The sequence below is a fragment of the Emericellopsis cladophorae genome (genome assembly GCF_022114955.1).
Source record: "Emericellopsis cladophorae strain MUM 19.33 chromosome Unknown NODE_1_length_1489480_cov_119_871856, whole genome shotgun sequence".
Taxonomy (NCBI): Eukaryota; Fungi; Ascomycota; class Sordariomycetes; order Hypocreales; family Bionectriaceae; genus Emericellopsis; species Emericellopsis cladophorae.
In genome coordinates this window covers 1,335,474-1,348,171 of record NW_026250926.1, presented here as the reverse complement: position 1 = coordinate 1,348,171, position 12,698 = coordinate 1,335,474, and the positions used below count along the sequence as shown (strand labels likewise).

General features: G+C 56.6%; 2 protein-coding genes across 2 annotated transcripts; one reads left to right on the top strand and one right to left on the bottom strand.

The window, feature by feature from the left end:
- Positions 1–62: 62 nt before the first annotated feature.
- J7T54_006318 (uncharacterized protein) lies at positions 63–1,255 on the top strand (the record flags this gene model as incomplete). The annotated part of the gene is made up of 2 exons (XM_051506199.1): positions 63–995; positions 1,064–1,255. The coding sequence occupies 2 exons, from the start codon at positions 63–65 to the stop codon at positions 1,253–1,255; spliced, it is 1,125 nt and encodes a 374-aa protein (XP_051366835.1).
- Positions 1,256–1,425: 170 nt separating this feature from the next.
- J7T54_006317 (uncharacterized protein) lies at positions 1,426–5,335 on the bottom strand (the record flags this gene model as incomplete). Its single annotated transcript, XM_051506188.1, has 8 exons — positions 1,426–1,483; positions 1,551–1,746; positions 1,820–2,980; positions 3,049–3,080; positions 3,477–3,632; positions 3,835–4,108; positions 4,168–5,124; positions 5,197–5,335. The coding sequence occupies 8 exons, from the start codon at positions 5,333–5,335 to the stop codon at positions 1,426–1,428; spliced, it is 2,973 nt and encodes a 990-aa protein (XP_051366834.1).
- Between the last annotated feature and the right edge of the window lie 7,363 nt (positions 5,336–12,698).

Here is a 12,698-nt window from a genome sequence, read left to right as displayed (position 1 = left end):
CCCAACAAGAAGTACATTCCTTGAATTCAATGCAAAAAATCCATCCCACATCCACCAACGTCATGTCCACCACCACCGCCCAACTCCCATCCACGCAGTCCGCCGTCGCCGCACCGGCCCGGCGCGCACGACTCACCCTTACCACCGTCCCCGTACACACACCTGCCCCCGGCGAGGTCGTCATCCGCGTCGAGTGGTGCGCCTCCTCCCCGCTCGACCTGCACAAGGCCGACGGCGGCCTGGTCGTTCCCTCGTGGCCCTTTGTCGTCGGCACGGGCGGTGTCGCGGGTACCGTCGTCTCCACGGCAAGCGAGGGCGACCTCAAAGGTCTCGGCGTGGGCGACAGCGTCATAAGCTTTGCATGGGGCAGCGAGAAAATGGCCAACACCCAGCAGTACCTGACCGTGCCGGCCTATCTCGTGTCCAGGATCCCAGAGGGCATCAGCAAGCCCGCCGCGTCGACCGTGTCGGTCAACCTGGTGACTGTCTTCCACACCGTCACGAAAGATCTGGGTCTCGGCCTGCCGTGGCCCATTCCGTCCGGATGGACGCCCAAGGTCGCGGATGCTGCCATCTTGATCTGGGGCGCCAGCAGCAGTGTGGGCATGTACGTTCTGCAGGTCCTCCGTCACTGGGGGTACAGGAACCTCATCGCCGTCTCGAGCGGTCGACATCACGACAGTCTCAAAGACCTTGGCGCGACCGCCTGCTTCGACTACACCAAGCCTGGCGTCGAGGCGGCTATTGTGAAGCACCTCGGCGCAGCGGGTGTCCCCTACATCATCGACTGCATAGGGTCTGTCGAGGGGACATTGCGACCGCTGAGCAAAATCGCCCATGACGGGACGCGTGTGGCGATCATGTTGCCCATGATCATCAGGGATGCCACGGAGGAGGAGGAGCCTCTGTATGAGAGCGACACAGCCAACGTCCTTCCGGGGGAATGGGCCGACGGTGTGGTCCTCAGAGGTGTGCGCACGCACTTTTATCTCGAGGTAAGTTTGTTCATTGTCTCTCCTTTCTCTGCCGAATCAGCAGCAGCTGATGATCAAACCCCTGGCAGAATGAGTTCTTCAAGGAACGGCTCCAGTCCGAGATTGTCCCCGCTCTGCTTGCGCAGGGTATCGTCAAGCCAAACAACTATCGCCTCGTGGAGGGCGTCTCGCTGCTGGAGCGAGCGCAGAAAGCGCTCGATATGCTGCGGCAACGGGCCGCCAGCGGAGAGCGCCTGGTCTGGGGGGTGGCGGAGGAGTGAGAGGTTGTCTGCATTCAGCGACGGATTGTTTACTCATTACCAATACCCGCCAGGACAAGACCCGAACTGCGCATCTCGTACAGATTGTGTGGAAAAGGTTCCCGGTAGTCCATCGTACATATGTAATTAGAGATCCATCATCCTTCAGAGGTGAGGATATATATACGTCCTCAGGTTGATACCTGCTTCGTCGACATGAATTCATCCATTGTATCGGGCCCCACGTGTCTATTCCATCCAAGTCAGCGTGCTGCTCTTGACATCCTTCACAAAAAAGGGAGAAAGGGAAACTCACATCGTTAGGAAGAGCCTCGTAAACTCATCGGCATCTTCCGCCCTCGCATACTGCCAAAAGGCATCAAACCCGAGATCCTTCACCCACCAATGCGGCTTCTCCCGCCACGCGCGGAAAAAGTCCATCGGGGACTGGGCGTTCCAGAGATGGCTGGACGCCGTGAAATTCTGCCCGTTTGGCCACATGTCCTTATCCGCTAGAAGAAGAAGAAGAAAAAAACGTCAGTACACACGTCCACCGGCGAAAGGAAAAGAAAGGGAGGAGCTCACGCATCTCGCTCTTGAGGACCTGTACCAAGCAGTGGAACGCCAAGGCCATGAAAATCGTCCGACGGACGCTCTCGACCAGGACCCAGCTCTCCCAGCTCCGGGGCGGCTCATCCCTCTTGGCCTCGCCGCCGACGACGCCCTCGTCGCGCTCGAGCTCGTCCCTGACCTGAAGGAGGTCCATGAGCCACGCTTTGCGCACGTCCCGCTCGCGCTCCGACGCGCTGCGCAGCGTAATGTCCCCGTCAAAGGTGCGAATCGTGTCCACAACGGTGTGCGCCTGCAGACGGGCTATCTTCTCGAGCGGCGTCGTCGCCACCTTGCCCTCGTGTAGAATCTCCCGCGACGTGTCGGCCACCAGCTTGAGCACCCAGGGACGGGTGGCCTCGGTGCGGCCGCTGTAGGCCGCGCACGCGCCAAAGGCTGCCATCATGGGCCGCGGGAGGTTGCCGGCGTATAGGCGCGGGTGGATAAAGGGCAGCAGGCGCGTGCGCGCAAAGACGTCGGGCATGTTCCTGACCCAGTGATGGACGAAGCCCACCGCCGTGCGCTTGTCGTGCACCAGCAGCGGATCCGCAGACAGGCACTCGTCCCGGCCGATGCCGTTGCGGAGGATCATAATGTCGCGGATCGGCTCTGGCGCCGGTGGCGAGGTGGGTTGGAACATTGTGGGCACGGGGAAGTTCATCTTGGGCTCCTCCAGGAAGGGCGGTAGGCTCCACTCGCCCGTGTTGCCCTGGATCAGGTCGGCAATGTTAAAGTCCAGGTTGGGGTCGAGCTCCAGCGTCCCTGCCTGGGTAGACGACGACGACGACGACGACGACGGTCCGCCGCACGCCGTCGGATCCAGGTGCATGTCGTATGTCGAGGGCATCTCAAAGGCACCTCCCATGGCGTAGTCGTCGACATGGGTCGCGGCACTGCTCATGGACTCCTCCTCCTCTTCCTCGGTAGGGCTCGACGTGGACGTCGCTGGCGCGCCGGGCGGCAGCTTTGCGTACACGCACTCGAGACCCTTGGCTGCGCAGCGCGTGCACCGCGGCAGTGTCTTGTCACAGCGTCTCTTGCCGCGCACGCATGCGTTGCAGCTCTTTTGTCGCGAGGCAGCCCCTTGGCGGTCCTGGCGCTTGCTCGCCGTGAACAGGAACGGTTCGTCCATTGCGTCTGGTTATCAGTGGAGTGATGGCAAATGAGGGATGGATGAAGGACAAATGTTGATGGCCCTGACTGACACGCGGGCGTCGTTGAGCCGATGCCGAGTCGTCTGTCGATCTGTCAGCACAAGTCCGCTCCGATGGATGTGGGTTCATCTGTCCGCTTGAGGTGTTAGTCCTGTCGCAAAGTCCGCAAAATCCGCACCCATCCACCAACAAGCAACTCCGGAGTCCGAACGCTGTTGCAACTTGCGAGGCAATAAATCAATCAGCTGTTTGATCCGGTATATGCACCCGTATTTACTCCTGGGCATGTGGAGTCACAGGATTGACCCTTGCGCGGTCACTACCTACGTACACGTCACGCACGTCGTCACAGATCAAATGCACCAACCGTTCGCTGGGAAATCACATGGGTATATATCGACTGTCCTCACGCTCTTGGCCACAGTCCGCCCCGTGGCCAGTGTCCCAATTCCCATCCCATGAAAAGAGCATACATAAACCTGGACTGGGGGCCCGAACCACGTCGGCTGCCTCCCAAGTCCTCATAGTCATCTGATCCCCTGACCTTCGCTGGAGAGCTATCCGTCCGTCCCTGATCCGTCGGCGCCGGCAGAATGTATAGAACAAAGAAGAAGATGACGATAATGTCGAGGTCGCTGTAACCCTCGTGTGCGGAATCGGCATTACGCATGTCCAGATGTCCAACTCCAACTCCAAAAGGGATCCCAGTCAAGCAGGGGCAATAAATGTAACACGAATCGGACCAATGTTGTCGGGCCGGATCAGACCAAGCCAGACCAGACAAATGCACCAATCTAGACGTGCCGGTATCCGGCTCCATTGGGTGTACCCTCGTACTGAACGCCCGTCATGTTGTCTGGCCCTAGAGACCGCAGAGGGGGTAGTTCCGTGCGGCTGCCGCTGCTGTACTCTGTAGCGTACGGGGCATGGTTCGCGTGTGGCTGTGGCGGCGGCGGCGCCGCCCCCTCGTGATGCCCTGGCGCGGGTGGTGGTGCTTCCACGCGGTATCCGCTCATCTGACTGCGCATGGCTTCGTTCTCCTGGCGGAGCTTGTTGTTCTCGTGGCGAAGCTGCGCAATCAGGCTTGCCTGGTACTTGTGCTCCTCGATTGCTGCGCGAGAACAGTCAGTACATGGTGCTTCGTCCATGGCTCGTCCAGCCGAAACTTACCCTTGGTCAAAATCTCCCACTTGGACGCCTTGGTCCCTCGCTCCTGGGGCATCTGGTCGCGCAGGTTGTCAAACAGCTCCTTCATCTCCGTGCGCCTCTTGCGCTCGGCCAGCTTGTGGCTGACGCGCAACTCGGGCGTGCGGCTGTAGGGTTGGTTGCCCGCCATGCCATCATCCTGCAGCCCAGACACCTGTCGATGCTGCAGCGGGATCTCCGGCACCGCCGGTGGTGAGGGGCCGTCGTCGAGCCGGCGCTGCCCGGGGGGCAGACGTGAGTCGGCGGTGAACTGGCTGCTGGCGATGGACTCGGAGATGCTGCTTCGGCGAGACAGGTCGTAGGCCGAGTGCTGGCTGTGGCGGGGGTCTTCGCGGTCTTCGGGGAAAGCCCATGCCTGACCCTTGACGGGCTCGGCCGCTCGGGCAATGTGACTGGTAGTTGGGCCGGTAATAGTCGGAGCCGTCCGGGGGTACTTGGCGTCGGGATTCCTGTCGTTGTGAGGGGCGTAGCCGTTGGAGATTCGGTGGACTGGCGGCGTCTCGAACCCTGATCTGGGGTTGCGCTGCGAGTGCAGTGTGCTTTGGAAGGAGGTCGTCGAAGGGTTGTGGCTGGTGTAGGGGGAATTATTATTGTTGCTGTTGCTCAATTGTATGTTGGAGATGCCCTGGTTAATCCTGCTGTCCACGCTCTCGCGCCTGGCTAAAGATGCGCCGTCCATCGTTGCCGAGCTGTGGCCCGAGTCCATGGAACGCTGGTGGTGGAGCGCACGGTAATCTGGGGCATGCGTTGCCGTGGGCGAGACCATGTGGGCGACGCTCATGCTGGGCGCCGTCGGCGAGATGACAGGGTGGTTTGTGGACATGTGGCCGGCGATGGGTGAGGGCGTCTTGTCGGTCGATGACTGATACCCGGAGGCGGCAGGGCTCAGTCCGTGGCTGTTGAATGATGCTGACGATGTGTCTGCGACGGAGCTTGTTAGCACGAATGCTCTGATTCACGACAGCCACTGTGAGCATGCGTGGGATGACAAACGTTTGCTGGAAATGTCGCCCGTCGAGTAGAAGCCCGAGTCCCGCAGCTGCGACGTGCCATTGGCGAGAGGCTCATCGTTGTTCAACAGCTTGTTGAGGCTCTTGGGCGGCTGGGGCCTGGGCTGGGCTGCGGTCTCCATTGAGACGGGGTTCAAAAGGAGAATGAAGAAAGAGCTGGCGTTTTTCGGTCAATTCGCGCTCTTGGCTATCCGGGGTTGGTGAGGGCTGGTAGCGGGCGCAGCTGAACCCGTTCGAGATCCGTCGTCGCTTTGTTGGTTTGTAGGGGGGAGGAGAGCGAGGATTGACGCAACGGTATTGGGATCGCCCTCGAACACGACTCGGCAGGGCTGCAGTGAGGTACCGCGTCAGTAACGTGAAGAACTCGAATGACAAAGACAGGAACGTGAGGGTGCAAGCTCCAGCGTGTATCGTGGTGAGGAAATCGTGAGCAGAGAGGAAAGGGATTTTCCCTTGTCGTTGACAGACAGGCAGACAGGCAGACAGGCAGACGGACGGATCGAGGAGGAAGCGGGAGCCAAGGAGCCTAGTAGCTGATGGAGACTAGAGAGCAAGCAGCATGTGCGCGTGCGGTGGTGGGTGGAGACAGTCGAGGCACTGTGCGGCTGCGCAGGTCCAGTCCGCCATATCCTTGTCGCTCGCTAGCATTGGCAGCACAAGGCACGCGCGCCACGGTGCCGTGGCTGCTAGAGGGGTACGCGAGGTACGTACTCACCCGCCATGTCTCCACTGGCCACGCCTGTCTTAGTGTCCACAGTCCAGTTGGCAGTCGTCCCGGCGCAGGACGCGAAAAAAATAAGGCCGGCCTTAGAGCGTGAACGCTGGCTTCAAGTCCGTCGCCGGAACTTTTACCCAAGGATCAAAGGCACAGAGGCACGCAATGCCGCATTCAGAGCTGCAGCCGCATCCTCAGGACCCCAGGGCTGCTTCCCTCGACAGACTGGAGCCTGCCTTGGGTGCCTTTCTTCTGCGTGCCTGCCAGCTTGACTCGCGTGCCCTGGCTTACCTCGCTTGGCTAGCTGGCCAGCTTTGGTGGTCAATCGACTGGCCTCCATCTCGCCTAGCTGGATTCCAAGCCGAAAATGGACTGGAGTGACGAACTTGTGTGCGGTTCGCAAAAGCAGCGGCGGCAGGCAGGCAGGCAGGCTCAGTCAAAAAGTCCAGCAGCAGACGCACACCTGGCATCCCTGCAACTCGTGGGAGGGGGTGGGGCGAGCAGGGGAGGGGGTTTTGGGGGGAGGAGCTTTCGGAGATGGCCCACAGGCGACTGCCAATGCAGCGTCGGCCATTTTACGACCGGACGCCGCACAGTGCCACAGTGTGCTTGACTGTGCAATGGAAAAGCGTACATACCGGAATCATTATCCACGGGAATTGGCTCCAGGCGATATGAAGAACCATTTGGGTTGCGGCGCGGTCGAGGACTCAGAGGAGGCATGGCGGCGGCAAAGTGAGGCATGGTAACGTCGTAAGGTGAGTTGAGGTGAGGCAAGGTACGAGAGCCACGGAAACGACAGTACGCATCTGTAGTATGGCATCTTGAGGCTCTGCGAACTCGATATTTATACTCACACTTCCTTTTTTCTTTCACCAGAGAAATATTTAAATTTAACGTTACGACCTCAGGAAATTTGCCATCTTTTCGACTACCTCGTTGCTGGACTTACTGGTCGGTTGAACTTTGCAACATTCGTTGGCTGGTCGATTGACTTTGGAACCTCTCAACCACACGTGCGCCAACAAAATCATCAAGGTGTATCAGGGTCTTGCGCTCAGTTCCCAAGGGTCTCTGGACGAAACTATGTTTTTCTTAAACCTTTATCGCTTCAATCCGCCACAGACTTGCCAGCAAGCTTTTTTGTACTACGTATATTGGGAGCTATCAATCTACGTAGCTTGGACATTGAGCCTGCTCTTCCGCGGCCAGTTGCAGGCTTCGGCTAAACTATCGCTAATAACAGACGCCACGCCACGCCACGTCCAGCGCACTCCGGCCCTTGTCGCCATCACTGAGCACACGCTTTCCTGGCAGGCACACGGCACCTCGGACGATTTACAAAGTACCAGAGTGCGCCGAGAGGTTATGCATGCGAGACGGTGGCGGTGGTGCAGGGACGCCACAATACTCTCACAAACAAAAATGGCACGCCGACGAAGGATAATAGACCTCGCGCTTCGCAGTGTCAGGGCAAATCCAAAGGGGAGAGGAAACGGAAAAATTGGCGCGGCACTGGCGCCGATTCTGTCCTTTTGCCAAAGGGTCGAATCGCCGTAGAAAAAAGGAATGTGCAGTGCAAAGATCATCTGCATGCGTCGAGGTCGTCGTATACTTTGCTGTTTATGTAACTACTTGCTGTAGCTACTGCACGAGAGACGACCGCTGAAGTATAGTGCGGATCGGTCAGGATATCTTGTGATATTTCACATTTTAAGCTCCGATTGGCTCTTCTTGACTAATTAACACTACTGCGAGTTCTCATGCTCCTAAGTACGGTTCAAACATTCCTATTACTACTCGCTAGTAGTTCAAGTTCAAGTTGAGCCTTTTGTGGGGTTCCCCACTATGGATATACATACTGTTACATAAGTTCAAGATTGTGCTTCATATCAACTAGGCACCAAACGGAACCTTGCCGACAACAGCATGTCCTTCCGAGCCTGCATGAAACGTCATCTCGAAGAAGCTTCGACTACGTTTTGGGAATTATAACAATTTTCTCGACATGTGTCACTGCAAAGTACATGATCAAACGTCGTTGCTCGGCGTCCAAGTCTAATGTGACCAGGTTGCACTGACACCGTGGATAGTTTTAGTCTTGCCTCCAGCCTGATTAAAATCAGTCTTGTCTCACCCACTCGATAACTAAAGCAGATGCACTCATCCGCGTGTTCGTCCTGCCCTCGTGCACATCGCCGAGCACACCAGCCAGCCACGCCATGTGCTGGTGTTTGTGCATAAGCTCATGCGAGGGTGTTATCCGCTAATGCAAGCTGCACAGTCCGCACTGTGACAGGATGTGCAAAGGCACCACTCAGACACGGCGGTCTTGTGCATGCGCGATCTTCCGCAGCCACGTGAAAATGCCCGCCACGATCAGCCAGCTAGCCAGCCAGCCAGCTGCCACTGCCTGCCAGCCAGCAGCGTGGCCAGGACCCCTTCTCCCCCCTCCAGACCCCCCTCTCGCGCGACGACAAGCCTCTGTCAATCTCTTAATCGAGCGTGCTATTTCTTGGCAGGATCGTCCTCCACACACGGGATCTCGCCTTGGCCCTTGGAGAGAGCGCACTGTCTTCGTCACTGTGGACGTACGACGCACTATCGGCCCCTGGACAAGGCACCATGCACGGGCCTTGCTTCTGCCCCGTCATGGAAGACGCCTCATCCGGACGAGTTGCAGAGGGCCACAGGTGATCATTGCGCCCATGGTCGTGATGGCACAGCAGGTGCCACTATGCGAGAGCCGTTTCGCAAGGACATGGACGCTGCGGTGCAACCAACCAACAAAGTCAAGCCAGCCAACCAGCCAGCACGGACGCACGCACGTCGCACGCAGACGCCAGGCCCCTGTGAAATAATTAGGCGCGAGCGAGGCGTGCATTCGTCCCGCTAGCCTGTGGGCAAGGGACCCTCATCCCTGTCCTGGTCCCACCTGCAGGCCGTCGACACTGTGTGCGCAGTCGGCGATAACCTTTGCTCGACAACGTGGCTGTCGCCCGACCCTTTCGAGGTCCAGTCTGCGAGGGAAAGCCGCCGGTAGGTCACAGCGTCTCCACAGCGCGAACTTGTTTGCTAGGCGCCCCATGACATGTCATCTGCTACACGGATACGTATACGTTGTAAACATCCTGTGTCGACGAGCAGAGAAGCGAATGTCGGTCGCGACGTGGAGAGTTGAGACCCCAGCGCTGACGAGTCACGACTTGTCAGCTTTGACCCGGGGACCGCTGTCAAGTGACAGGCTTGGAGTCATGCCCGTGCAGCTTCATTAGCGCGAGACGGTCTCATTGTGCGAAGACAATTGCATCGACTTGCAAGGCTTGATTAACAGCGCCAGTATTTTGAGTAGTACGGTTGCATTCAATGGTATTGTGCTGCCTGCCACCGCCAATCGTGTTTAGGAAGGAATCATCGAGTAATACGCGTCAAACCACGTCCAGCGACTGTGCACGACTCGGAACTCGCCTGCCAGGTACTTAGCTGTCTCGCACTCAAGCATCCAAACTCCAATGGGCACTTGTTCCCGTGTTGTGTCCTCGGGGCCATGCACGTAGACAAGTCTTGTAAAGTTTGAAAATAACAGGGCGCTCTGGCAAACTCTCCTGGAATTGTCCCGAGTCAAAGTCTTGGTAAAGGGCCGAGTGCTACCGAGCCCGCGCTGAGCCATGTTTGTTGCTGGAACGCAGATGGCGTGGACGAAAACGGTGGCCCGACAGCATCAGGCAGCTGTCGTCAACGTGCTGTTGTTGTTATCTTCATCACGTCTCCCCAGCAAGAAAGGACCGTTAGGAAATAACGCCGGGTTTTGAGAAGGTTTGTTAGGCTTTTCCCAATCGTCCCTCTATGGGCCACTAGACTTCACAAAGCGACCTGCGAAGCCCACGTCATGCATGCAAGAGAGGAGGCCGGCAATTTCGAGATTAAAACGGCTCCGGGTCTGAACTAGAACAGTTCACATGCTGATCCAGGCACCTGGCAGAGACATGATGCTTGACGTGAGACACAATCATATACGTAGTATTGTGCCGACCGAGCATTGTGCTCCACAGATTGCCGCGGGTGGGAATGGCAGTTGCGAATGGCTTCCGGGGTGCACGGTTGATGAGCACAGCAATTTGTGAACATCGGAATGGAACAACAACAAGTATTGTACTTCTTATCGATCGCTCGACGGCTGTTAGTCGAGTGCCGGGTCCCTAATAGTCGTGCCCCTGCCCACTGCCGCGGGTCCAGAATGGTGAGATGTCAGATATGCCATCATGACCACGGATGAAGCTTTGGGTTTTGGCTCTGGACTTAATCTGACGTCCCTTGCTTGGTAGTTGACGTCCCACCCCTTAGTTTCCCTTCTTCCTTTTTTATTTTTCTATTTATTTCTGTTTTTCCTTTGTCTTTTCGAATTACCGTCGAGTCTATAGAAACTTCAGTCTACCTGTACCCAGCAGTATGTCTCGAAATGCCAACAATGGGACGAGACCCCTGACGTCCCAGGCTACCGGTGATCGGCCCCCAATGCTAAAGTTTGCGATATCTCACACTGTTCTGGCTACTGATACCGCGACTCCCCTACAGTCTCCCAACATTCCTGAAGGCCCCCAACGTCGTGCTGAACACAGCGGTGCACTGCCAAACGACCTGACTATCACAGAGCGGCACCCTGCATGAGAGCATGGCCAGCCTTCTGCATTGGGCAAGTTCCGCAGAGCATGTGTACCTGGTTCAGATCTCGCGTGCCTGCGAATGATGAGACCACATGCCAGGAGCGAGCTCGTGTCATCACTGGGGAGAAATGTCCGGCGAATTAGGCGTGGTATGTACGGGGAGTGGCTGTCGGTCTATGATCTCGAAATTTTCGTACACCACTTCCCCTCGTCCCGTGTCAGCAGGTTCCGTTGCCTCGTAAGCGTCACAGATGGGTCTGGACGAAAGCAGCTGAAGGGAAGAGCGAAGGCTGCGTGTGCTGGTGTGTGCTGCGTTGTTGGTCCGTGTACACAGTTTGCGCCGTGCTTCATCCAGGGATTCCCAATGCGTACCGCTGTCCGAGCTTCGCTCCTGCCGCACACGCCCATGGTGGGAATGACGAACGACTGGAGCTCTCAGTGGCTTGGATTCTCCCGAGGCTGTCGTCGAAACCTGGGCCGTGGAACTGGAAACCGCCAGCCCTGCGGTTCGTGTTCTGACAACATGGCACACCATCATGTGTCTCTCCCATTGTGATGGGACTACTGCAGATCGACGCATAGGGTAATTCATTCCGCTCATTACAGGCTATTCACTTACTAGTGTCTGATATGAGTGTCTGAGCGAGCGTGGCCTCTCGTCCGTTCGTTCCAAGGTGACTGTCGCGTAGTGTGGACCGTTCGCCGCCCAAGGCCGCAAGCGTTCAATCGCATTGGACTGAGCGGTAGATGAACGATCCTGAAAGGGGCCGGTTTAGGTCCTGCGACGCGTGGTCGCGAATGCACCTTGCCGATCAACGAGGACGATCCCCACGCCACACCGCAGCGAGCCAGCCGGATGCTATACAGTATGAGGGACTGTCCTTAATTGCAATTCAGCCTTTCTCTTTTTTAGCTATGGTGAAATGGCCATTCGACCCCTCGACTGGCTGCAAGCGTGATGAAGGAGGTTCTAAGTTTTACCACGACGGTTGTGCTGACCTGATTAAGTCGAGTCTAGCGTACTTGTCACTCTCGTTTACCTACCGTAGTAGCCATAGATTCTTGGCGGTGTTCCAACAGCTTCACTTGGTGATCCTGCACCGCTGTATCGTTGAAGGGAGCATCCGGCTTAGGAATAAGACTAGGAACAAACAGTCTGAAGTATGATAGCGATGAGACACAAGAGGGTGCCTTTCATCTAATGCTGTAAAACAGGATGCAATCGTTGTCGAGAATCGAGTGGTGTCGAGATTGAGTCTCAAGTCAAACTTGTCTAATATTACCAGACCACCAAGCCTTATTATTAGCCCACCCTCTCCATGTCCCTCTACCGCACACAATGCCGCGAAATGCGTCGGTCACCACTTCGACCAACATAAGCAACAGTTGCAGCAGCGATCCGGGCGATTCCTTGATGTGGGGATATCTGGACGACGGCAAAGGTTGGGCAGCCCGCCCAAAGTCCGAATACATGACCTCTCCGGACTACAACAGAGACTGAAGCTGCGCGACTCTCAGAACCCGGATCGCTAGAACATGGACAGCAACTCAATCAGCACAGGGCCAAAGTATCCATCTAGAGTTTGATCTAGTAACGCTCTATATATATGTTAACATGTCGCGAAGTAAATAAAAGTAACCTCCTATATTCAAGATATAATTGATATTATGATAATACTTTCTCACGTAGATACAAGTTGTTATAGCCCCTGCTTAATAAAAAAACATACGTAAAAAGACGATTCGATTACTTCATAAAAAATCAGGGTGTATAATCTTAGATTGCTGATGAAAAGAACATTCCTACGACCGGTATTATATCGCGCTATAACTAATAATAATAATATTCGGCCAAGCAGAGCAGAGACCTCTCAACTCGCTCGACAAAAGCGCCATGCAGCTTCTACAGAGGCCGTCACCTTCTCGCTCAGACCCAGCTGCAGACTCAATCACATCACCCCCTGCCGCAGAAGAAGCAGAAGCGACATAACACATGTCCCCTTCCCTCTTTTCCTGGCGGTTGCGCCAGTCCCCGGGTCCGTGGACCTGGTTGAGCTGTCACCTGGCCTGCCGACGACGGAGGCTGACTAGTCAGTAATTCGAGGT